The sequence below is a fragment of the Taudactylus pleione genome, unplaced genomic scaffold, assembly GCF_031769625.1.
Source record: "Taudactylus pleione unplaced genomic scaffold, aTauple2 ptg000377l, whole genome shotgun sequence".
Taxonomy (NCBI): Eukaryota; Metazoa; Chordata; class Amphibia; order Anura; family Myobatrachidae; genus Taudactylus; species Taudactylus pleione.
Genome location: NW_028284778.1, coordinates 578,344 through 598,837, shown reverse-complemented (window position 1 = coordinate 598,837; position 20,494 = coordinate 578,344). Strand labels below are relative to the sequence as shown.

Below are 20,494 nucleotides of genomic sequence, written 5' to 3'. Positions count from 1 at the left end.
ACTTATGAACAGTAAAGAGTTAAAACACTAAAATGTAATTTGTAAAGTTAACAGCTTAGATTTGCATGCAGGGGGTATAGAGGAGACAATAGGCTGACCTGTGTCCATTTGAATCAACCTGTTAAATATCCTGTAACAGATGCACCCGCACTGGGAACCAATGAAACCATGCCAAACTTTTCTATTGTATAGTCTATTTCTGTAAGCAGTAGCTGCTCCTAACTATCTCTTTCACACTGCACTTTTCTTACTATGGCGGTGCCCTGGGGCGGCTTAGCTGGGCTAGTTTGGGGGTGTCCTGCGCTCTGGATTGGAACCGTAGTATGTTAGGGACCTACCCTACAGAGGTTACCTGGATATGGTGGGTAGGCCCATAACCTTGGCCAAGATTATGCTAAAAACCTCTATTGATTGCAAAATTTTATTGCATTTATATATTATTAATAATTTGGAGTTGTGCACCTGAGATTTGTCTGTTTTTGTGCATGGTATCTGATGTGGTTAAGCTAAATAAACCATTGTATTGAAGTCTGAGGCTTAATCAAATTAACCTGACCTGTGTGATCTCATCAAGCACCTTTTGATCACATGTGTAAACACATTGCCTGTCATTTCCAGACAAGTAATATCAAAACCAAGTAATGCATAGAGAGATATGTGTATATATATATATATATGTATTAATTCATGATAAATACATGCAAGCACATAGACAATCACATGTACCCACAATGCGTGCATATATATAAATATACAGTTGCTATTTCATACACACAATGCATACTTACATATAATCATAAATATACACATAATTACATAAAAAGGTTCTGCAGCAATAAAGATTATTACCCAAGGTTTTATTTATATTTGCAATTATGTGAAATGTATGTTATATGATATCTATGGTTTAGTACATGATAAGCAGACCATGTTTGGTGCTATTCTGATCCGCTGTTTATTTGCAGATCTCCGGTTATATCGGCAAGGGAATCGGATCATGCGTTCGGGAGTTATGGACCATAGTGAATTATTGGTTGAAATATAAAACTCTGTATGCTGAGCCTGTGGTTAATTTAAATCAATTAAAGAAAGACAATGCAATCTGGAGAAGATTGGACATACCCCTAGAACTGCCCAATAAGAGGATCACCCACGAGCAAGAACCAATGGAATTATGTTTGTCTGTCTACATTGTTGTTATCATGATCTGTAAGGTATATAGCCTCATCCCGACCCCAGTTAGGAGCCATTCTTCTTGGAGGACCGCAGGCTTCTGGATAGATGACTGTACCCGGGACTGTTGCGCTGGCGTGTGTATTGATTGTACCATAGTGATTGTAACGTATTGTCTAGATCATGAGCACTAAAGTACCTTTTTCTTTTCATGCCTGAATAATAACTTTTGTGCTTCGGAGCCACAGTCTGAGTCAGAAGGTATTTATTTCTGTGTGCGACTGTTCACAACGTTAATTAGCGTCATCTATGGTTTAGAGGTTATAGGCAGGATTCCATAGAGGTTATAGGCAGGATTGCATAGAGGTTTTAACTAGGTATCCATAGCCCGATGAGCCGGTCTGGACTGAAACCCTGGGCAAGTAGCTCCGCCTCCCAGTGCACTGCTTGGCGGGATACTGAGAGACAGGGGAGTGTGGTGAGACCACGCCCTCTTTTCAGAGAGCCATGCCAGGGCTGGTCTGGAATCCCGGTCCCTCCCTGTAAGGTCTGTAGGACCGGCACTCCCATAAACTAACTTGATCCGAAGCCCTCACATAATACGCCAAGCAAAGGTAAAAAAAAATCTCATGCAAAAATGTTTCCAACTCCTATGTTAAGTTTCAATTGGGGCACTGCTGGAATTTTCATTTTTGGTCAAAGTTTAAGGTCCAGAGCTTAGGGAAATTTTCATATGTGCAAAAATATTTCCAACTCCTATGTTAAGTTTCAATTGGGGCACTGCTGGAATTTTCATTTTTGGTCAAAGTTTAAGGTCCAGAGCTTAGGGAAATTTTCATATGTGCAAAAATATTTCCGACTCCTATGTTAAAACCAAGCACTAGAATCAACTTCTGTCACCGCAGGAAATAATTTTGGGTAGGTACGTGTCCAGTACGAATTGGAATTTCCATTTTCGGTCAAAATTTAAGGAATGGGAGTTAGTGAATTTCCAGTTGCTGAAAAAATGTTTTCACCTCAAATGTGAAAAGAAAATCACCCTAGAATTAACTTCTGTCACCGCAGGGATTCATTTTGGAGAAGTACCTAAAGTTTAAGCAGAAAATGGGGCACTTTTGGAATTTTATTTTCAGCCAAAATTGAGGGTCCAGGGCTTCGGGAAATTTCAGGTGATGCAAAATATTGCAAACCATTATGAAACCAGGCCCCAGCATCAACTTCTGTCACAGAAGTTATACGTTTTGGAAAGTTACCTAAAGTTTAAAGAAGAAATTGGAGCACTTTGGGGATTTTCAGCCAAAATTGAGGGTTTGGGGCTTAAGGAAACTTCAGGTGATGCAAAACTAATTTCCATTTCCCATATTAAAACCAGGCCCCAGAATAAACTTCTGTCACCGCAGTGATACATTTTGGATAGGTACCTAACGGTTTAAAGCAGAAATTGGGGCACTTTTTTATACTTATTTAGAGTAAGCTAAACCACAGCACTGTATTGGATACGTGATACAAGTTGTTTTTTCCCATTCCAGCAGCTCATTTAGGAATGACTTATATTCCATGTTTCCGTTATTCAGAATATTGCTGGTATTGCTTACACTTATTGGATCCTGGAAGAGTCATTGTCCTCATAACATGCATCATTGAATGGCGAGCCACAATCACTTTGTATGTATATGTGTGTGTATAATTTACTAGAAAACTAAAGGCGGGTATCCACTACCCGAAAGTGAAAAGACTGAACTATAACGATATCGTTATCGTTCACTACACTGCAGGGTGCCCACACTGAACGATATGTCGTTCAGTGCAGGCACAATCAATCAACTGCACACATGTTGAACCTGACAATATCGTTAGGTTGACCAGCATGTTTGCACAATGACAGATGTCTAAAAGACCAAATTTTCAAACGATATCGTTATAGTACAATCGCTCATTTTAATCGTCTAGTGGATAGGCACCTTTAGTCTTAAAATCTGGTATACTTACACCACCCACCTCATATATGTCAGCCTTTGCTTTGGTTTTTCTGTTTCTCTGATAAATCTGATTTGATTAAAAGCAAGGGGATTTAGGAACTGTAGTTACTATGTTACTGTGATAGAATCACTGGTAAAGTGGTCTGTGGCAGGTATATTTGTCCCAGATTCCTGTCCTCTGTATTCTAAAAGCCCCCAGGAGAAAGTCTGCAGTGTAGCAGACTTGAGTCTCGGGGGTGTGGGTGTGAGGAGAGGGAGGGCTCCACCCACGGCCACTCCAGGTTTTGGGCCTTGCAGCCTGGTAACAGGCTCGTTAGGGTTTCCACCTGAGAGTGGCCAACATAAGCCTACTTTGTTTAGGGCTGAGTGTCTCACACCTGGGAGAGAAAAGCAGGAGAGTTTGCTCAGAGACACTTGGTAATAGAACTGTAAGTACTGTGCTGTGTTTTGTTGCTGGTGAGGGTATTAGACCCTACCAGGCTTTGTAAAGAGGGAAACTATTTGTATAGTTAGAGCCCAGACAGGGCTAGGCTTTGTTTATGATTTCTTTATTTGACTTATGTTTTGCACAATAAAGACTGGCGCCGTCCAGCTTGTACTATAATCCAGACTGGTGTGCTGTTTCCTGGCTGCTGTGTGTGTAAGGAAGGAGTCCACTTACCCCAGGAGAGGGACCCCTTAACCCGACTGTGTCACAATATGGTGGAGAATGCAGGCAGCCTCACACACTGAAGTTGCAGCGAGAGGAAAACTTTTTGTTTAAAGTTTAAAGGGACAGACACCCAATTTGTCAGTGTGGAAATAAAACTGGGTCCTTTTTAGTTCCATAGGGGTGGCATCAGCAGATGCTTAGGGAATCCAGATTCTGTTTCCAACCTACACCCCAGGACAAAATGAAGGACATTGTTAACGCCTTACTCCAAGCTACAGCAGCTCAGCAGGAAACAGACTTCAGCAGGAAGCCCAGAGGCAACAACAGCTCACCCTCGAGGAAACCCGCCAGGCCTTAGCAGAGAACAGCCGGGCCATAAAAGAGGTGGTACAACACCTAGTAGCCCGGGCTGGAGATGCTTCCGCTGACTCTCCAACCCACACTCGCTCCGTCCGTGCCAGTCACTTTCTACAGAAGATGACCCCGGGCGATGATGTGGAGGCGTATCTCACAGCGTTTGAGAACCGCAGAGAGGGAGAGTTGGCCCAAAGAGCAGTGGGCAAGTCTGGTGGCACCTTTTCTGTCTGGGGAGCCACAAAAGGCCTATTACGATTTATGCCTGGCTGAAGCAAAGGACTATAAAAAACTAAAACAGGAGATCCTAACTCGCTTGGGAGTCACCACCTTTGTTCATGCCCAAAGGGTCCACCGCTGGGGGTTCCAAATGGACAGACCACCATGCTCGCAGATGCACAACCTTGTCCATCTATCCACCAAGTGGCTACAGCCCGAGACGCTGACGGGACCACAGATCGTGGAAAGGGTCGTAATGGACCGGTACCTGCGATCATTACCTGCGACTCTGCGCAAGTGGGTGAGCCATGCAGACCCTAAGTCCGCAGACCAGTTGGTCGAGCTGGTGGAGAGGTACGTGGCGGCTGAGGAGTTGATGAGTATGCCCCACCGAGCCCCTATGGCACACTGGCGAACTCCCACGGACACTGGTAAGACTGTTCCAGGGAAGAAGGTGATGGGTGGTGGAATGTACCTAAGACTGAGGGTGTAAAGCCTGGAGACAGGCCTGCCAGGCTGGGAAGGTTCTTACTTCGTAAACGACTAGACATTAATATGACTCAGTGTTTCCATTGTGGTGGCTTCGGCCATATTGCCGCTAATTGTTCACTTACCTCTGAACCTATGCAATGTGATACTGCTCATGTCTACCGCAGGGGGTCTTTCTTTGCACAGACAGCTTGTACTGCTGACCGACTGATAAGCACATGTGCGTACTCACTGTAGATGGCAACCGAGTAGAGGCACTGTTAGACTCTGTTAGCCTGATGACACTTACGAAGGCTGATCTGGTGGACCCCTTGAAGCATAAGGGGAAAACTGTTGGTATAACCTGCATACATGGGGATACTCGATATTATGTTACTGCCGAATGAAACATCGAGACACCATGTGGTTCTGCGTTAGTCTCTGTGGGTTTGGTACATGGGCCCTGATTCAGACCCACTCGCGAGCGGCTGTCCGCTCGCAAGTGGGTCGATGTTCTGCACTGAGCATGCGCACGACGGAGGGAGCTCCGTCGTGCGCATGCGCCAGACGCGATGAGCGAAGGACTTTCCTTCGCTCGTTGTGTCTGATCAAAGGGGGTGTGCTGTCGATGTTGATTGACAGCACGCCCCCTTTGGTGGGCGTGCCTCCCTGACGGGGGCGTTCCCAAGGGAACACCTCCCGTCAGAAGCCGGCCCACTGACATCACTAGTGATGTCAGTGGGAGTGATTTTGGCTCTGATAGAGCCAAAATCACTCCGGGCCTTGCGGTTGAAAACCTCAACCGCAGGCTCCGGCTCGCAGTTTCGATGGTTGCGATGGTCAAGACCATCGCGGCCATCAAACTGCATGCTCGTATAGGCTGTGGGTGGTGATCCACAGCTATACGAGCGTCCAGGAGGACGCTCCATAGTTATGGAGGACAGCCCTCATTCAGAGCGTGCGCTCTGCTCAGAGCGTACGGCTCTGAATGAGGGCCATGGTCTGATGTACGATGCAATATTGGGGAGAGACTTTGCTCACTTATGGAAGTTGTGGGAAAGCCAATTTGTTCCAGAAGCGAACAACCCCGACCCATTTGAGAAGGTTGTCGATGTAGTAGAGGAGGGAGTTTCTGCCGAGTCAGAGATTATTTCTACTATGATTGGCGAACTAGAGAATGCGGAGTGTGAGGGTGACTCGCCAACTGATGTGCCTCCCACTGAGGTGGGAAATGTTGTTGAGCCAGTTGATCATCTGCCTGATTTAGAGGTCAGAAGAGAGGTCTTTGCCGTGGAGCAGTTGAATGACCCTACTTTGGTAAAAGCCAGGGAGAATGTAAAGGTAGTTGATGGTAAACCCATAGACCCTGATAGTCCTTTGTCCTATCCCCACATGGCAGTATGTCAGGACTTGTTATATCAGGTGACTAAGAAGGGCAAGGATGTTGTGGAACAACTAATAGTTCCCAAAGCTTACAGAACAGTGTTGAATCTGGCCCATGGTCATATAACGGCAGGCCATTTAGGGGTAGAAAAAAACACTGAGCGAATTATGCAGAGGCTTTTCTGGCCTGGGCTCCATAAAGAGGTAGCTGACATTTGCGCATCCTGCCCTGAGTGTCAGTATCATGCTCCCAGGCCACACTTTAAAAGTCCGCTAGTCCCATTGCCTATTATAGAGGTGCCGTTTGAAAGGATAGCGATGGATTTGGTTGGACCCTTAATGAAGTCTGCCTGGGGCCACCAGTATATTCTGGTAATAATGGATTACACTACCAGGTACCCGGAAGCGATCCCATTGCGTAATACGTCAACGAAGTCCATTGCCAGAAAGCTAGTTCATGTCTTTAGCAGGTTGGGTATACCTAAGGAGATAGGGACTGACCAAGGTACCCCGTTTATGTCAAAAGTCATGAAAGAGTTATGCCTCCTGTTCAAAATTGAACAGTTAAGAACTTTGGTCTATCACCCCCAAACCGATGGGCTGGGCGAAAGGTTTAACAAGATGTTAAAACACATGCTTAGAAAAGTGGTCGATAAGGATGGTAGGGATTGGGATTACTTATTGCCTTATTTACTGTTGGCCATAAGGGAGGTTCCCCAGTTCTCCACCGGGTTTTCGCCCTTCGATTTGTTGTAAGGGAGACACCCAAGGGGGTTACTAGACATTGCCAAAGAGATGTGGGAGGGGCAGTCTAGTCCTTACAAAACAGTGATTGAGCATGTTTCTCAAATGCAGGAAATAATTGCTGCGGTATTGCCGATAGTGAGAGAGCCCCTGGGACAGGCTCAACAGGCACAGCAGAGGGTATACAACTGCAATGCTCGGTTGCGCAGCTTTGCTCCTGGGGAAAGTGTGTTAGTGTTGGTTCCCACTGGAAAGTAAACTTTTGGCTAAATGGCAAGGGCCCTTTGAAATCTTAGAAAAAGTGGGACAGGTCAATTACAAAGTTTACAAGCCGGGGAAAAGAAAGCCGGAAAAGATATACCATATAAATCTTTTAAATGGAAAGATAGAACGGTACTGTCGGCCGTCCGAGCCCCACCAGTAAACCCAGGGCCCTTAGTTCCTGAAGTGACAGTGGCAAAAACCCTGTCGGCAATTCAACAATAAGAGATCAAGGAGTTTCTGATCAGAAATAGGGTGCTGTTTTCTGACGTACCGGGGAATACCTTGGTCATTAAACATGACATAATCACTGATCAAGGGGTTAAAGTTAATCTAAAGCCCTATAGGTTACCAGACGCACAAAGAGAATCGGTGTCGAAAGAAATTTAAAATATGCTAGAGTTGGTGGTTATTGAAGAATCACATAGTGAATGGTCAAGTCCCATTGTGTTGATTCCAAAGTCCGACGGGAGTGTGCGTTTCTGCAATGACTTCCGAAAGTTGAACAGTGTTTCAAAATTCAATGCCTACCCGATGCCAAGGGTGGATGAACTGATTGAGAGAATAGGGACGGCGAGATATTTAACCACTCTTGACCTAACCAAAGGATATTGGCAAGTGCCGTTAACCGAGAGCGCTAAAGAAAAGACAGCTTTTTCAACACCAGAGGGCTTGTTTTAGTACAAGATGTTGCCCTTCGGGCTACATGGGGCACCTGCTTCCTTCCAAAGAATGATGGATAGGATTCTAAGGCCCCATAGACGGTATGCAGCTGCTTATCTGGATGACGTGGTCATTCATAGTCCTGATTGGCAGTCTCTTACCCAGAGTACAAGTATGAACATCTATAAGGCAGGTTTGACAGCCAACCCAAAAAAGTGTTGTCTAGGCATGGAGGAAGTAAAATATCTGGGATACACCATTGGCAGAGGCCTGATAAAGCCTCAGCTCAATAAGGTTGAGGCCATACAAAACTGGCCACGTCCTCTGAATAAGAAGCAGGTGAGAGCCTTCTTGGGAATTACGGGGTACTACAGGAGGTTTATACTCAACTTTGCCACCATGGCAGTCCCACTGACTGACCTGATCAAAGGCAAACAAAAAGTCATGGTGGAGTGGTCCTGAGGCAGAAAAAGCTTTTCAAGAGTTGAAAGTAGCGTTGTGTTCCCAGCCAGTCCTGATGACTCCTAACTTCGACAGGGAATTTATAGTACAAATCGATGCATCAGAAGTAGGTATAGGAGTGGTCCTGTCCCAGAACAAGGAGGGTGAGGAACACCCTATTTTCTATCTGATCAGAAAGTTAAACTATGCCACAGTGGAGGAGGCGTTGGCCATAAAGTGGGCGTTAGAGGCTCTCAGGTACTACTTGGTGCGAAGGAAGTTCAGGTTGATCACTGACCATGCCCCTCTGAAGTGGATGTCCGAAAACAAGGACAGTAATGCGAGAATAACGAGATGGTTCTTGGCATTACAAACCTTTAAATTCTCAGTCAAACACAGGTCAGGAAGACAGCTGGCTAATGCAGACGCGTTGTCACGCGTCCATTGTTTGGGGGCTTCAGTTGTTCCGCCCCACAGGTCGAAAAAATGGGGAGGATGTGTGATAGGATCACTGGTAAAGTGGTCTGTGGCAGGTATATTTGTCCCAGATTCCTGTCCTCTGTATTCTAAAAGCCCCCAGGAGAAAGTCTGCAGTGTAGCAGACTTGAGTCTCGGCTTTTTTTGAAAAGCCAGTTTGGGACCTGGGGGTGTGAGGAGAGGGAGGGCTCCACCCACGGCCACTCCAGATTTTGGGCCTTGCAGCCTGGTAACAGGCTCGTTAGGGTTTCCACCTGAGAGTGGCCAACATAAGCCTAGTTTACTTAGGGCTGTGTGTCTCACACCTGGGAGAGAAAAGCAGGAGAGTTTGCTCAGACACTTGGTAATAGAACTGTAAGTACTGTGCTGTGCTGCTGGTGAGGGTATTAGGCCCTACCAGGCTTTGTAGAGAGGGAAACTATTTGTATAGTTAGAGCCCAGACAGGGCTAGGATTTATGTTTATGATTTCTTTATTTGACCAGCTTGTACTCACATCCAGACTGGTGTGCTGTTTCCCGGCTGCTGTGTGTGTAAGGAAGGAGTCCACTACCCCAGGAGAGGGACCCCTTAACCCGACTGTGTCACATTACACATTTGTATGTTTCCATATAGAATCAGAAGTATATATACACTACTGTTCAAAAGTTTGGGGTCACCCAGACAATTTCGTGTTTTACATGAAAACTTAATTATTTATCAAATGAGTTGCAAAATGAATAGAACATATACTCAAGTCATTGGCAATGTTAGAAATAATGATTATTTGAAATAATAATTTTATCCTTCACACTTTGCTTTCGTCAAAGAATGCTCCTTTTGCAGCGATTACAGCATTGTAGACCTTTGGCATTCTAGCTGTTAATTTGTTGAGGTAATCTGAAGAAATTTCACCCCACGCTTCCGGAAGCACCTTCCACAAGTTGGATTGGGTTGATGGGCACTTCTTGCATACCATACGGTCAAGCTGCTCCCACAACAGCTCAATGGGGTTGAGATCTAGTGCGCTGGCCACTCCATTATAGATAGAATACCAGCTGCCTGCTTCTTCCCTAAATAGTTCTTGCATAATTTGGAGGTGTGCTTTGGGTCATTGTCCTGTTGGAGGAGCAAATTGGCTCCAATCAAGGGCTGTCCACAGGGTATTGCAAAATGGAGTGATAGCCTTCCTTATTCAAAATCCCTTTTACCTTGTGCAAATCTCCCACTTTACCAACACCAAAGCAGCCCGAGACCATCACATTACCTCCACCATCCTTGACAGATGGCGTCAGGCACTCTTCCAGCATCTTTTCACTTGTTCTGCATCTCACAATTGTTCTTCTGTGTGAGCCAAACATCTCAAACTTTGATTCATCTGTCCATAACACTTTTTTTCAATCTTCCTCTGTCCAATGTCTGTGTTCTTTTGCCCATATTAACCTTTTCCTTTTATTGGCCAGTCTCAGATATGGCTTTTTCTTTGTCAATCTGCCTAGGAGGCCAGCATCCCGTAGTCACCTCTTCACTGTAGACGTTGACACTGGTGTTTTGCGGGTACCATTTAATGAAGCTGCCAGTTGAGGACTTGTGAGGCGTCTATTTCTCAAACTAAAGACTCTAATGTACTTGTCTTCTTGCACAGTTGCGCACCAGGGCCTCCCATTTCTCTTTCTACTCTGGTTAGAGCCTGTTCTCTGAAGGGAGTAGTACACACCGTTGTAGGAAATGTTCAGTTTTAGCCTTCATTTCCAAGAACAAGAATAGACTGCCGAGTTTCACATGAAAGTTCTATTTTTCTGGCCATTTGGAGAGTATAATCAAACCCACAAATGTGATGCTCCAGATACTCAACTAGCTCAAAGGAAGGCCAGTTTTATAGCTTCTCTAACCAGCAAACCCGTTTTCAGCTGTGCTAACATAATTGCACAAGGGTTTCCAAGAGTTTTCTAATCATCCATTAGTCTTCTAACGCGCTTAGCAAACACAATGTACATTTAGAACACTGGAGTGATGGTTGCTGGAAATGGGCCTCTATACACCCATGTAGATATTCCTTTAAAAAAACAGACATTTGCAGCTACCACATTTACCACATTAACAATGTATAGAGTGTATTTCTGATTCATTTAATGTGATCGTCATTGAAAAAAACAGAAATGTCTTCATTTTCGAAAGAAAAGCACTAAGTGCCCCAAACTTCTGAACGGTAGTGTATATATTTCTACTTTAGGGTCCACAGGGTGACCTTGGGGTATAGGTGATGATGGGAGTCTTCCGGGTACCACACAGTTAATTTTTATTCCCAGGGTGCACTGGGTTCCTCTCCTATACCCTGCCCCCAGGCCAGGGGTTTGTTGGGTGCTCAGCCAGTGTCGGGTCACTGACACGCGTTGGGGCTGTTAAACAGCCCCTGAAGATTTTTTATTTTTAAAGAAAATTCCTTCAAGTGCGGACAGTCCAGGGAACAGCCGCGCTGCCGCTCCGTCACACCGCCTGGCGCCAATACTCATCAGGGGATCTCGGCAGGCCTCTGGGGTCTTGGCTAGCAGGGACCCCGTAGGATCCCCGCACACTACGAGGACGCAGGTAAGTGGCATGTCACCACGGTGATACGTGCCGAGTCACAGCCATTTTTCCCTCAGGGCTGGGGACTCTCTGGGGATGACAGCAAGTGGTGCTAGGCACAGAGTCCTGCGCCTCAACTAGGCCACCAGGGACAACGGGGCTGGAGTTCTGCGGAGCGCTCCAGCGTCCCGGGGATTAAACACTGGCCTGGGGAGGCAGCCATCCCTGTCTAACAGCCGGCTCCTCCCTGCTGCACAGCGCACCTTTCCACCGCGGTATTTTTGGGCTGTGGCAGCACACCTCCGCATCAGCCCCCTAAGAGATCTCCGGCGGCCATTTTCTCCAGGCTAAGTCGCAGATCACAGCAGGCGGTGCGGAGCCCGGGTCCCCCTACATACCTCTCCTCCTGGACGTCATCAGTGTAAGTAGCACTTTTGTCCTACCAGATGCTAAGTCTGAGTAGTTGATGATTAAGTGCAGGTGTTATTATTCTGCAATGTATGTGACTGTATGCTAGCGCTGTCTGTCTGAATTCCACTTTCTGAACTGTCAGCCATTTTACTTTCCCTGTGCCTGTTCTTTCTCACTGAGCCCTAACACTGGTGTTGTCGGGGCGCAACCTCAAGGGCTCTCTTGGTAGACGCTCTGTCCATCAAGTGGATTTTCCAGTTTGTGTATCTGTTTCCTCCAATCTTACTCTTTCCTCAAGTAATTCGGAAGTTTAAACAAGAAGGAGGCACTGACCTGCTGGTGGCTCTAGCGTGGCCCAGACGTCACTGGTACTCAGATTTTCAGAGTCTCTCCATCGACACTCCATTGCCTGAATGTACGGACCTGTTGTCTCAAGGTCTTTGCCTTTACCCGGACCTGGGTTGTCTGTGTTTGACGGCGTGGCTCTTGAGACATCCCTCCTAAGGTCCAAGGGTTTTTCCGGCTCTGTGGTGAACACCATGCTCAGAGTGCAGAAAAATGCCTCTGTCAGGATTTATCACAGGGTGTGGCATACCTACTTTGAATGGTGTCGTCCCAGAGTTTACGACCCCCAAGTGTTTAGGGTATCCAGAGTTTTGCCTTTCCTTCAGGCGGGTTTGGACCTTGGTCTCCGTCTTGCTTCACTGAAGGTGCAAATCTCTGCCCTTTCAGTGTGGTTCCAGTGCAGGATTGCTCCTCTTTCTGATCTCCGCACTTTCCTTCAAGGAGTCCTTCATATTCAGCCTCCCTTTGTTCCTCCAGTGGCTCCTTGGGATTTGGCTGTTGTCCTTAGGGCCTTCCATTTGAACCCCTGGACTCGGCGGATCTCAAATGGCTCACTGCTAAGACAGTTTTTCTTCTGGCTATTGCTTCTGCCAGAAGAGTGTCTAATTTGGGGGCTCTCGTCGTACCCCATTTCTGTTTTTTCACCAGGACAGAGCGGTGCTTCGGACTCTGGTTTCCTTCCTAAGGTGGTCTCTAGTTTCCACATTAATGAAATTATTGTGCCGCCCTTTAATTCCCCAGACCTCTCGGCAGGTGAGGCTTCATTGGATGTTGTACGTGCCCTCAGATTTATGTGGACCATACTAGTTCCCCTCGGAAGTCAGACTCCTTGTTTGTACTCTATAGATTCCACAAGGGATGGCCAGCCAATAAGCAAACTTTGACTAGGTGGCTTTGCCTGGCGATCTCTAAGGCTTACATTCATGAGGGCCTTCCAGTGCCACCCTGTTACTGCTCATTCTACTCGGTCTGTGGATCCTTCGTGGTCAGCTCGCCGTGGCGCCTCGACTGTTCAGCTTTGTAAGGCAGCCACGTGGTCCTCTGTCCAGACTTTTTTGAGGTATCATGCATTTGATACCTTTGCCTCTCAGGATGCATTCTTTGGGCGGCAGATTTTCCTTCCTCTCTGCAATGGAGCGTCCCCGCCCTTGAGGGTACTGCTTTGGTACATCCCCAAGGTCACCCTGTGGAATCCTATGGACCCCGAAGTAGATAATGAGAGATATGTTAAGAACTTAACTTAGTTATTTCTTTCTATGAAGACCATAGGGTCCACAGGGCACCCACCCTGATGCACCTGTGCTTCAGATGGGCTTCGCTCTGGTCACCGGTTTTCCGTCTCCTTCTGTGTGAGAATGTGATTCTTTAGTGTTCCAGACTTTCTTCTCTCTCTTTTATCCTCCTCCGGCCTTTGGCTTGCTATGAAACTGAGGTGCCTCTGGCCCGGGGGCAGGGTATAGGAGAGGGACCCAGTGCATCTTGGGAAGAAAAATTAACTGCATGGTGCCCGGATGACTCCCATCATCACCTATACCCCAAGGTCACCCTGTGGACCCTATGGACTTCACAGAAAGAGATATAACAAAGGTAATTTCTTACCATATCTCTCATATATACACACATACATACACACACACTGTATATAAAGTAACACTACAATGCAGTACAAGGATCAAGTATTTATTGCGTGTCTAATAAATGTACTTTATCAGTAAAAAGCAGCAATACATGAAAGCGTGTGTAATAAGTAATTGCTGTAATTTAGTACAATATACATAGAATACAATAGATATTATTTCAACACTACCAACCAAATGATAAAACATGTTGGAAATATAGTGAACAATTAGTGTTTGATAACATTTTAAAAATTTTAAACATGCTATTTACAACAGTAAACATATTTGAGGGCAAATCTTTATCTAAGAAGTTGTATCACAATGAGGGGATGGGGCACATATGTAACACAAAAGCAGTAATCTTTTTATAATAGAAAGTCAATGTAATCAAGTTCTATAGGCGCTATAGGTTTCGATGTGGTTTTGACACAGAAATGTAAACCGTCAAAAGAATTAAATGCAAACTAGGCTTTTTTTTTTGCATTTAATATTACTGCATTTTAAATGTCACCATTTACAGGAGCCCACATACACTTATAATCAGACTGCGCCAAAAAGCTTTCAGTACATTGCAAAACAAAGCTGTGTTAGTGCGCCTTGCAGTACACAGCTTAAACAATGTGTGGACAGAGAATGGAGGATGAAAAATATAACAGTGGGTGAAGGAGGCGCTATGGCGAGTCTTGGTTGGGGGAAAATCTGAAATCTGATAGGTGAGCAGTCGCATGGATGTGACCATGCCATGGACATAATCTGAACATCAGTAGGTTGTCCAGGAGTTCAAAATAGCAGTGCAGAGGTGTCAGTGTTGCAGGACTACGAACTCAGCAAAGACGGCAAAAGGTCGCTAAATGCCTGAGCTCAACTAATTTCTGAAGGTGGCCGTGACTCGCAATACATGTCATGCTTGAGGAATTATTATATATGATATATTTGGGAATAAGTGATCCTTTAATTGCCAAAATACATGGATGGAAAATATTTCATAACACAGACATTCACTATTCCCAAATCACCAGTGCCCAGGAGAAACAGCTAGCCGTAAGTTATATAGTGGAGCAATAGGTATCCCAAGTGCTGATGACCTAGCTCTGACGCAGTAACTATACTGGCTACTATGGCTTAGGTATGTCATTGGCTACATTTGTTCTACTGTGACCTCTGACCTATAGCTACCTGCCTAGTCCTGGTTTAGGTCAGTTTTATCTGTCCTGCCTTTATGGTTGTCCCTTCTCTGCTGAAGGGAGGTGAGGGAGCCAGTAATAAGTAACGTTTTACACCAGGAAATGCCAACCGGAGAAGTGCTGGATCCACCAACCGTAGGGTTTATGGCCGCACAGAGCAGATAACGCTGCACAATGCTCCTGTATATGTTGGTTAAGCAGATACATAGGTGATATCCCATGTTCCACTTTCAGGATATGATGGAAATGTGCATGGATAAGAATAAAATTAGGTCTGGTCTACTTACACTACCCACCTCATATGTCGACCTTTGCTTTGTTTTTTCTATTTCTCTAAATAATCGCATTTGATTAAAAGGGAGGGGACTGTAGTTATTTTGTATTTTGCCATATAGAATTAGAAATATATATATATATATATATATATATATATATATATATATATATAATGCGAAATGATCCGGCACTCACTACAAGTGATACATGAATACTTGCCCCGGGTGCCTTCCTTGCCGGAGAACAGGGTCCCCGTTAGATAAAAGATATGAGGTGGCACTCAGAGACCATGTGAAGACTTCACATGGTCTCTGAGTGCCGCCTCATATCTTTTTATATATATATATACACAGGTTGAGTCTCCCATATCCGTTATTCCAAAAACCGAAATATTCCAAAAACCGGAATATTTCGGTGCATATGTGACGTCACGACGTCACCTGACGTCGTGACGTCACTAGTATCAGTGGCCAATGACTAGCGGTGTGGGCGTGGTCCACACGCCAGGCCACCCCCACGCATCACCCGCCGGACCCCCAGCGGCAGCCGCTGGACCCCTCGTTACAGCCGCAGCACCTGCCGGACCCCTCGTGACAGCAGCAGCACCCGCCAGACCCTTCCGCCTTACCTGCCGGACCCTTCCGCCTCAGTCGCCGGACCCCTCACGACACCCGCCGGATCCCTGTAGCACCCGCCGGACCACCGCCACACCCCCGCCGGACCCCTGTATCACCCGCCGGACCACCGCAACGCATTCCGGACCCACCCGCAGCACACGCTGGGGCCTCCCGTGACACCCGCTGGGCCCCCCCCCAGGTATTCCGAAAACCGGAATAATCCAAAATCCGAAATGCTCGTGGTCCCGAGCATTTCGGATATGGGAGACTCAACCTGTATATATATATATATATATATAGATATATATATATATATATATACAGCCATATAGAATTTGGAACATACGAGGGTTGTTCAAAAAGTAATGCCTAAATGCTCAGAACTCAAATTTTATTATAGATACAGATTTGAAAATTTGCAGTAAAATACTTCGAAGTCTTAGTAACAGAATGACACTACTCAAAAAATTCACCATCTGCCCTCAAACATTTCTCCACCTCACAACCCAAGCTGTGAACCACTTTGGAAATATTCCAGTGGTTGGTGTTTGACCCAGGAACGTATGGCGTTTTTAACAACCTCTACGTCTTCAAAATGTTGAACCCAGAGACAGGTTTTGAGATGGCCAAACAGATGAAAGTCAGAAGGGGCCAAATCAGGACTGTATGGTGAATGGGATGTGGCATTATTGCCCACCGCATTTTGGCAATGGCGCAGATGTTGCCATGGAAGTGTGAGGTCTTTGTCGTGGTGTAAGAGGACATTTGACAGTGGAATTGTTGACCTTTTTTTGTGGGTGGCTTCTTTCAGCTTCTTAAGTGTAATAATGTATCGATCACTGTTGATGGATTGGTTTGGTTCCAAGTAATCGATGAGAATAACACCTAGGCAATCCCAGAAGAATGTGGCCATGACTTTGTTTACGGATCGCTGTGATTTAAACTTTTTTGGCCTAAGTGAACTTGGGTGTTTCCATTGCTTTGATTGGGCCTTTGTTTCTCGGTCATAAAGGAATACCCAGGTCTCATCTCCTGTAATGACATTTTCCAAAAACATCTCAGGGTTGGCTTCAAAGTTGGTCAAAAGGTTATTGCACACTTCCACCCTCTGGGCCTTATGATTCCTGGTTAATTGCTTTGGAACCCATTTAGCACACACTTTACGATATCCCAAATCAATGATTAGTGTTTTTACAGTGCCATGGCTACATTCAAGTTCATCACTGAAATCTCTGATGGTCACACTACGGTCTTTCTGAATCATGGCATCGACTTTGTCTCGGTTCTCTGCTGTCACTGCAGTTGATGTTCTGCCACCACGAGGTTTGTCGCACACGGACGATTCTCCCGATTGAAAACGCTTCATCCACCTTCTGACATTGCTATAGTCAATTGTACAGTCACCATTCACTTTTTTCAATCTTCTGTGGATTTCTGTAGCACTGCAGCCTTCTTTTTCCAGAAAGTCAATGACGGCTCTTTGTTTCATCTTGGATTCCATGGTATTTCTTGGACTACCTAAACAAAAATACACATATAGCTGGCAGACATATTAAACTACAAACTGACAAAGTTTCGAATAAATATTGCATATTATTTCAGAGTTATGAGCATTTAGGCATTACTTTTTGGACAACCCTCGTATATATTAAAATATAACCATAAATTGCATTTGCACCTTGGCTTAATAATTTCGTAGCTTTGTAAAAAAAAACAACTCATAGGAACAGGTTACAGAATTACTACTATCGACTATATCCCACAGATTAATAGAATAAGAGGATCTACAATACATTGCACTCAAGCAATTGTCGGAGTCTTAGGTTAATGACACATATTACACCTTTGTGGATAATAATTAGATAATTGCTTGTAAATATTTTGCGTAACCACAATAAATCAGTGATGACATTATAGGATAGAATATATTATATATAATGGCAACTTTTCTTTGCAGCCAGCCTGTTTTATGACCACCATCTCATGGATATTGTATTACACTTGTGTGTGGATTTTCTGGTGTCTAACAAGATGATGTTTATGTGTATAACACTTCTCACACTCAGAACATGGGAATTGTTTCTCACCTGTGTGGCTTAGCTGATGTCTATTAAGTTGTGATTTAATGAAAAAACATTTCCCACACTCAGAGCATCGAAATTGTTTCTCACCTGTGTGGCTTAGCTGATGTCTATTTAGTTCTGATTTAATGGAAAAACATTTCCCACACTCAGAGCATCGAAAATGTTTCTCACCTGTGTGACTTAGCTGATGTCTATTAAGTTTTGATTTAATGAAAAAACATTTCCCACACTCAGAGCATCGAAATTGTTTCTCACCGGTGTGACTTAGCTGATGTCTATTTAGTTCTGATTTATTGGAAAAACATTTCCCACACTCAGAACATGGAAACGGTTTCTCACCCGTGTGAGTTCTCAGATGATTACAAAGATCTGCTTTCAATGTAAACCGTTTCTCACACTCGGAACATGGAAAGGGTTTCTCTCCTGTGTGAGTTCGCTGATGTACAAGAAGAGCGTATTTTGATCTTAAACATTTCCCGCACTCAGAGCATGGAAACCGATTTGCACCTGTGTGAATTGTCTGATGTCTAGTAAGTCCTGATTTATATTTAAAACTTTTCCCACATTCAGAACATGGAAATGGCTTCTCACCTGTGTGAGTTCTCTGATGTTTTAGAAGACCTGATTTAAATGTAAAACGTTTCTGACACTCAGAACATGGAAAGGGTTTCACTCCTGTGTGAATTCTCTGATGTTTTAGAAGACCTGATTTATATTTAAAACATTTCCCACATTCAGAACATGGAAATGGCTTCTCACCTGTGTGAGTTCTCTTATGTTTTAGAAGACCTGATTTAAATGTAAAACATTTCTCACACTCAGAACATGGAAAGGGTTTCACTCCTGTGTGAATTCTCTGATGTAAAGCAAGCTCTGATTTATATTTAAAACATTTCCCACATTCAGAACATGGCAATGGCCTCTCCCCTGTGTGAGTTCTCTCATGTGCAGCAAGCCCTGATTTACGTATAAAACATTTCCCACATTCAGAACATGGAAATGGCCTCTCACCTGTGTGAGTTCTCTCATGTACAACAAGCTCTGATTTATGTATAAAACATTTCCCACATTCAGTACAAGGAAATGGTCTCTCACCTGTGTGAGTTCTCTCATGTGTAACTAAGCGCGACTTATGTAGAAAACATTTATCACATTCAGAACAGGGAAATACTTTGCGACTTGTACTACAGGAAGCAATATCAGAGTCATCAGTAGAACATTCCTCATTATCAGAGGGATCAGGTGACACATCAGCACTGTGACGTACGCCATGCATATTTAGGGTAAGGGGGTTTTCTCTAGAAGAATTTCCTTTGATGTTGTCATCTTCTATTTTAAAATCTGAAAACAAAATGGGATATCCATCAGAGGTGCTCCTGCTATCACGTCCTTGTGCTGGAAATAAATGTATAGTAATAGATATCTTGTTTTTATACAAGGGAGCATTTTTTTTAAATATTAGTCAATTAAAGAAAATTATTTGGTAAAAGTAAAAACTTATTACCATTATATATGTGCAAACAGTACAGGACATGCTAAAGTTGCAGCAAGTTCTAGCCATGAGTTTACAATTTAAGTTTTGCAGCTGACACTAAGGGCAGTATCAATTAGAAGCGAAAAGTAAGTTTCGGCGATACTTTTCGCCAATCACATAATTTTCGTCGGTTTCAACTTATCCCCATATTCAATTCCAAATACTTTTCGACTTAGCGGAAAGTCAATGCAATGGACCTGGCGAAAAAGTTTCGCTGATGAATAGTAGGTGAAAAAAGTGCAGATTCGGGTTGCAAACGTGGGAAAACCACTCAGCACCCTTTGGACAGCCCCCCCCCCCCCCCCAAAGGCCAAAGGTAAACTGTGTCCAAAATGTTTTTAAAAATACTTAAACTGACCCCAAAAAAGTACTTTCATTTTAGGGGTGAAAAAAAAACAAAGGTTAGGATACAAAGTTATACACTAGCAAAATAGACTCCAGGGGGGTCCCTAAGTATGCGGCAGGTGTTTTTAAGATTGCAGGTGTTTGCGGCAGGTGGATTTTTCATGTTTTTTTAAACGTCACATTAGCAACTTCAAAATATGCCTACACTCAATTTCATGTACCCCAATTTTGATGGGAGTTATTTTCACCTAAAAAAATCTTCAAAATGCTATTCTTCACCACCTATGCAAAGACGCTATTTAGCACCCATTGAGCCCGTTTAAAACCTCAAATACTTTCAGAAGGGCAATTCGGAGGTAACCATAGTGATCCCCCAAGTCAGAGCATCTTTTGGGGGGTATCTGGTGGATTTCCCCAAAAACTTCAGGATTTTTCGCCTGTTTGAGCTTTGCCGCATCCTGTTTCTGCCGATTTGAAATTGAATGCGGGGACGCGCGTGATAGTTAGAACCATACTCAATTTGAAGCGAAAAAGTAGCGAACAAAACACAGTGCAGCAGCCTCTATACAGATGTGTCCTTTTATACTGCTGCTACAGTCGCACCCTCTCAGCACGCCAGGTCCTGTGCGACTCCAGCGTCTTTTTTTTCAAAATGTGAATCTTATTTTGCATAATTATAACACACAGAAGCAACAAAATGAGAGATCTGATAAGAACTTA

At 44.4% G+C, this 20,494-nt stretch overlaps 1 protein-coding gene across 1 annotated transcript in view; it reads right to left on the bottom strand.

The window, feature by feature from the left end:
- Positions 1–17,790: 17,790 nt before the first annotated feature.
- Positions 17,791–20,494, bottom strand: part of LOC148507970 (uncharacterized) — a 112,157-nt gene continuing 109,453 nt past the window's right edge. Inside the window, exon 10 of the mRNA XM_088445055.1 lies at positions 17,791–19,014. Coding sequence (XP_088301181.1) covers positions 17,807–19,014 — 1,208 coding nt within the window. The 3' untranslated portion in view covers positions 17,791–17,806. The remainder of the gene's footprint in view (positions 19,015–20,494) is intronic.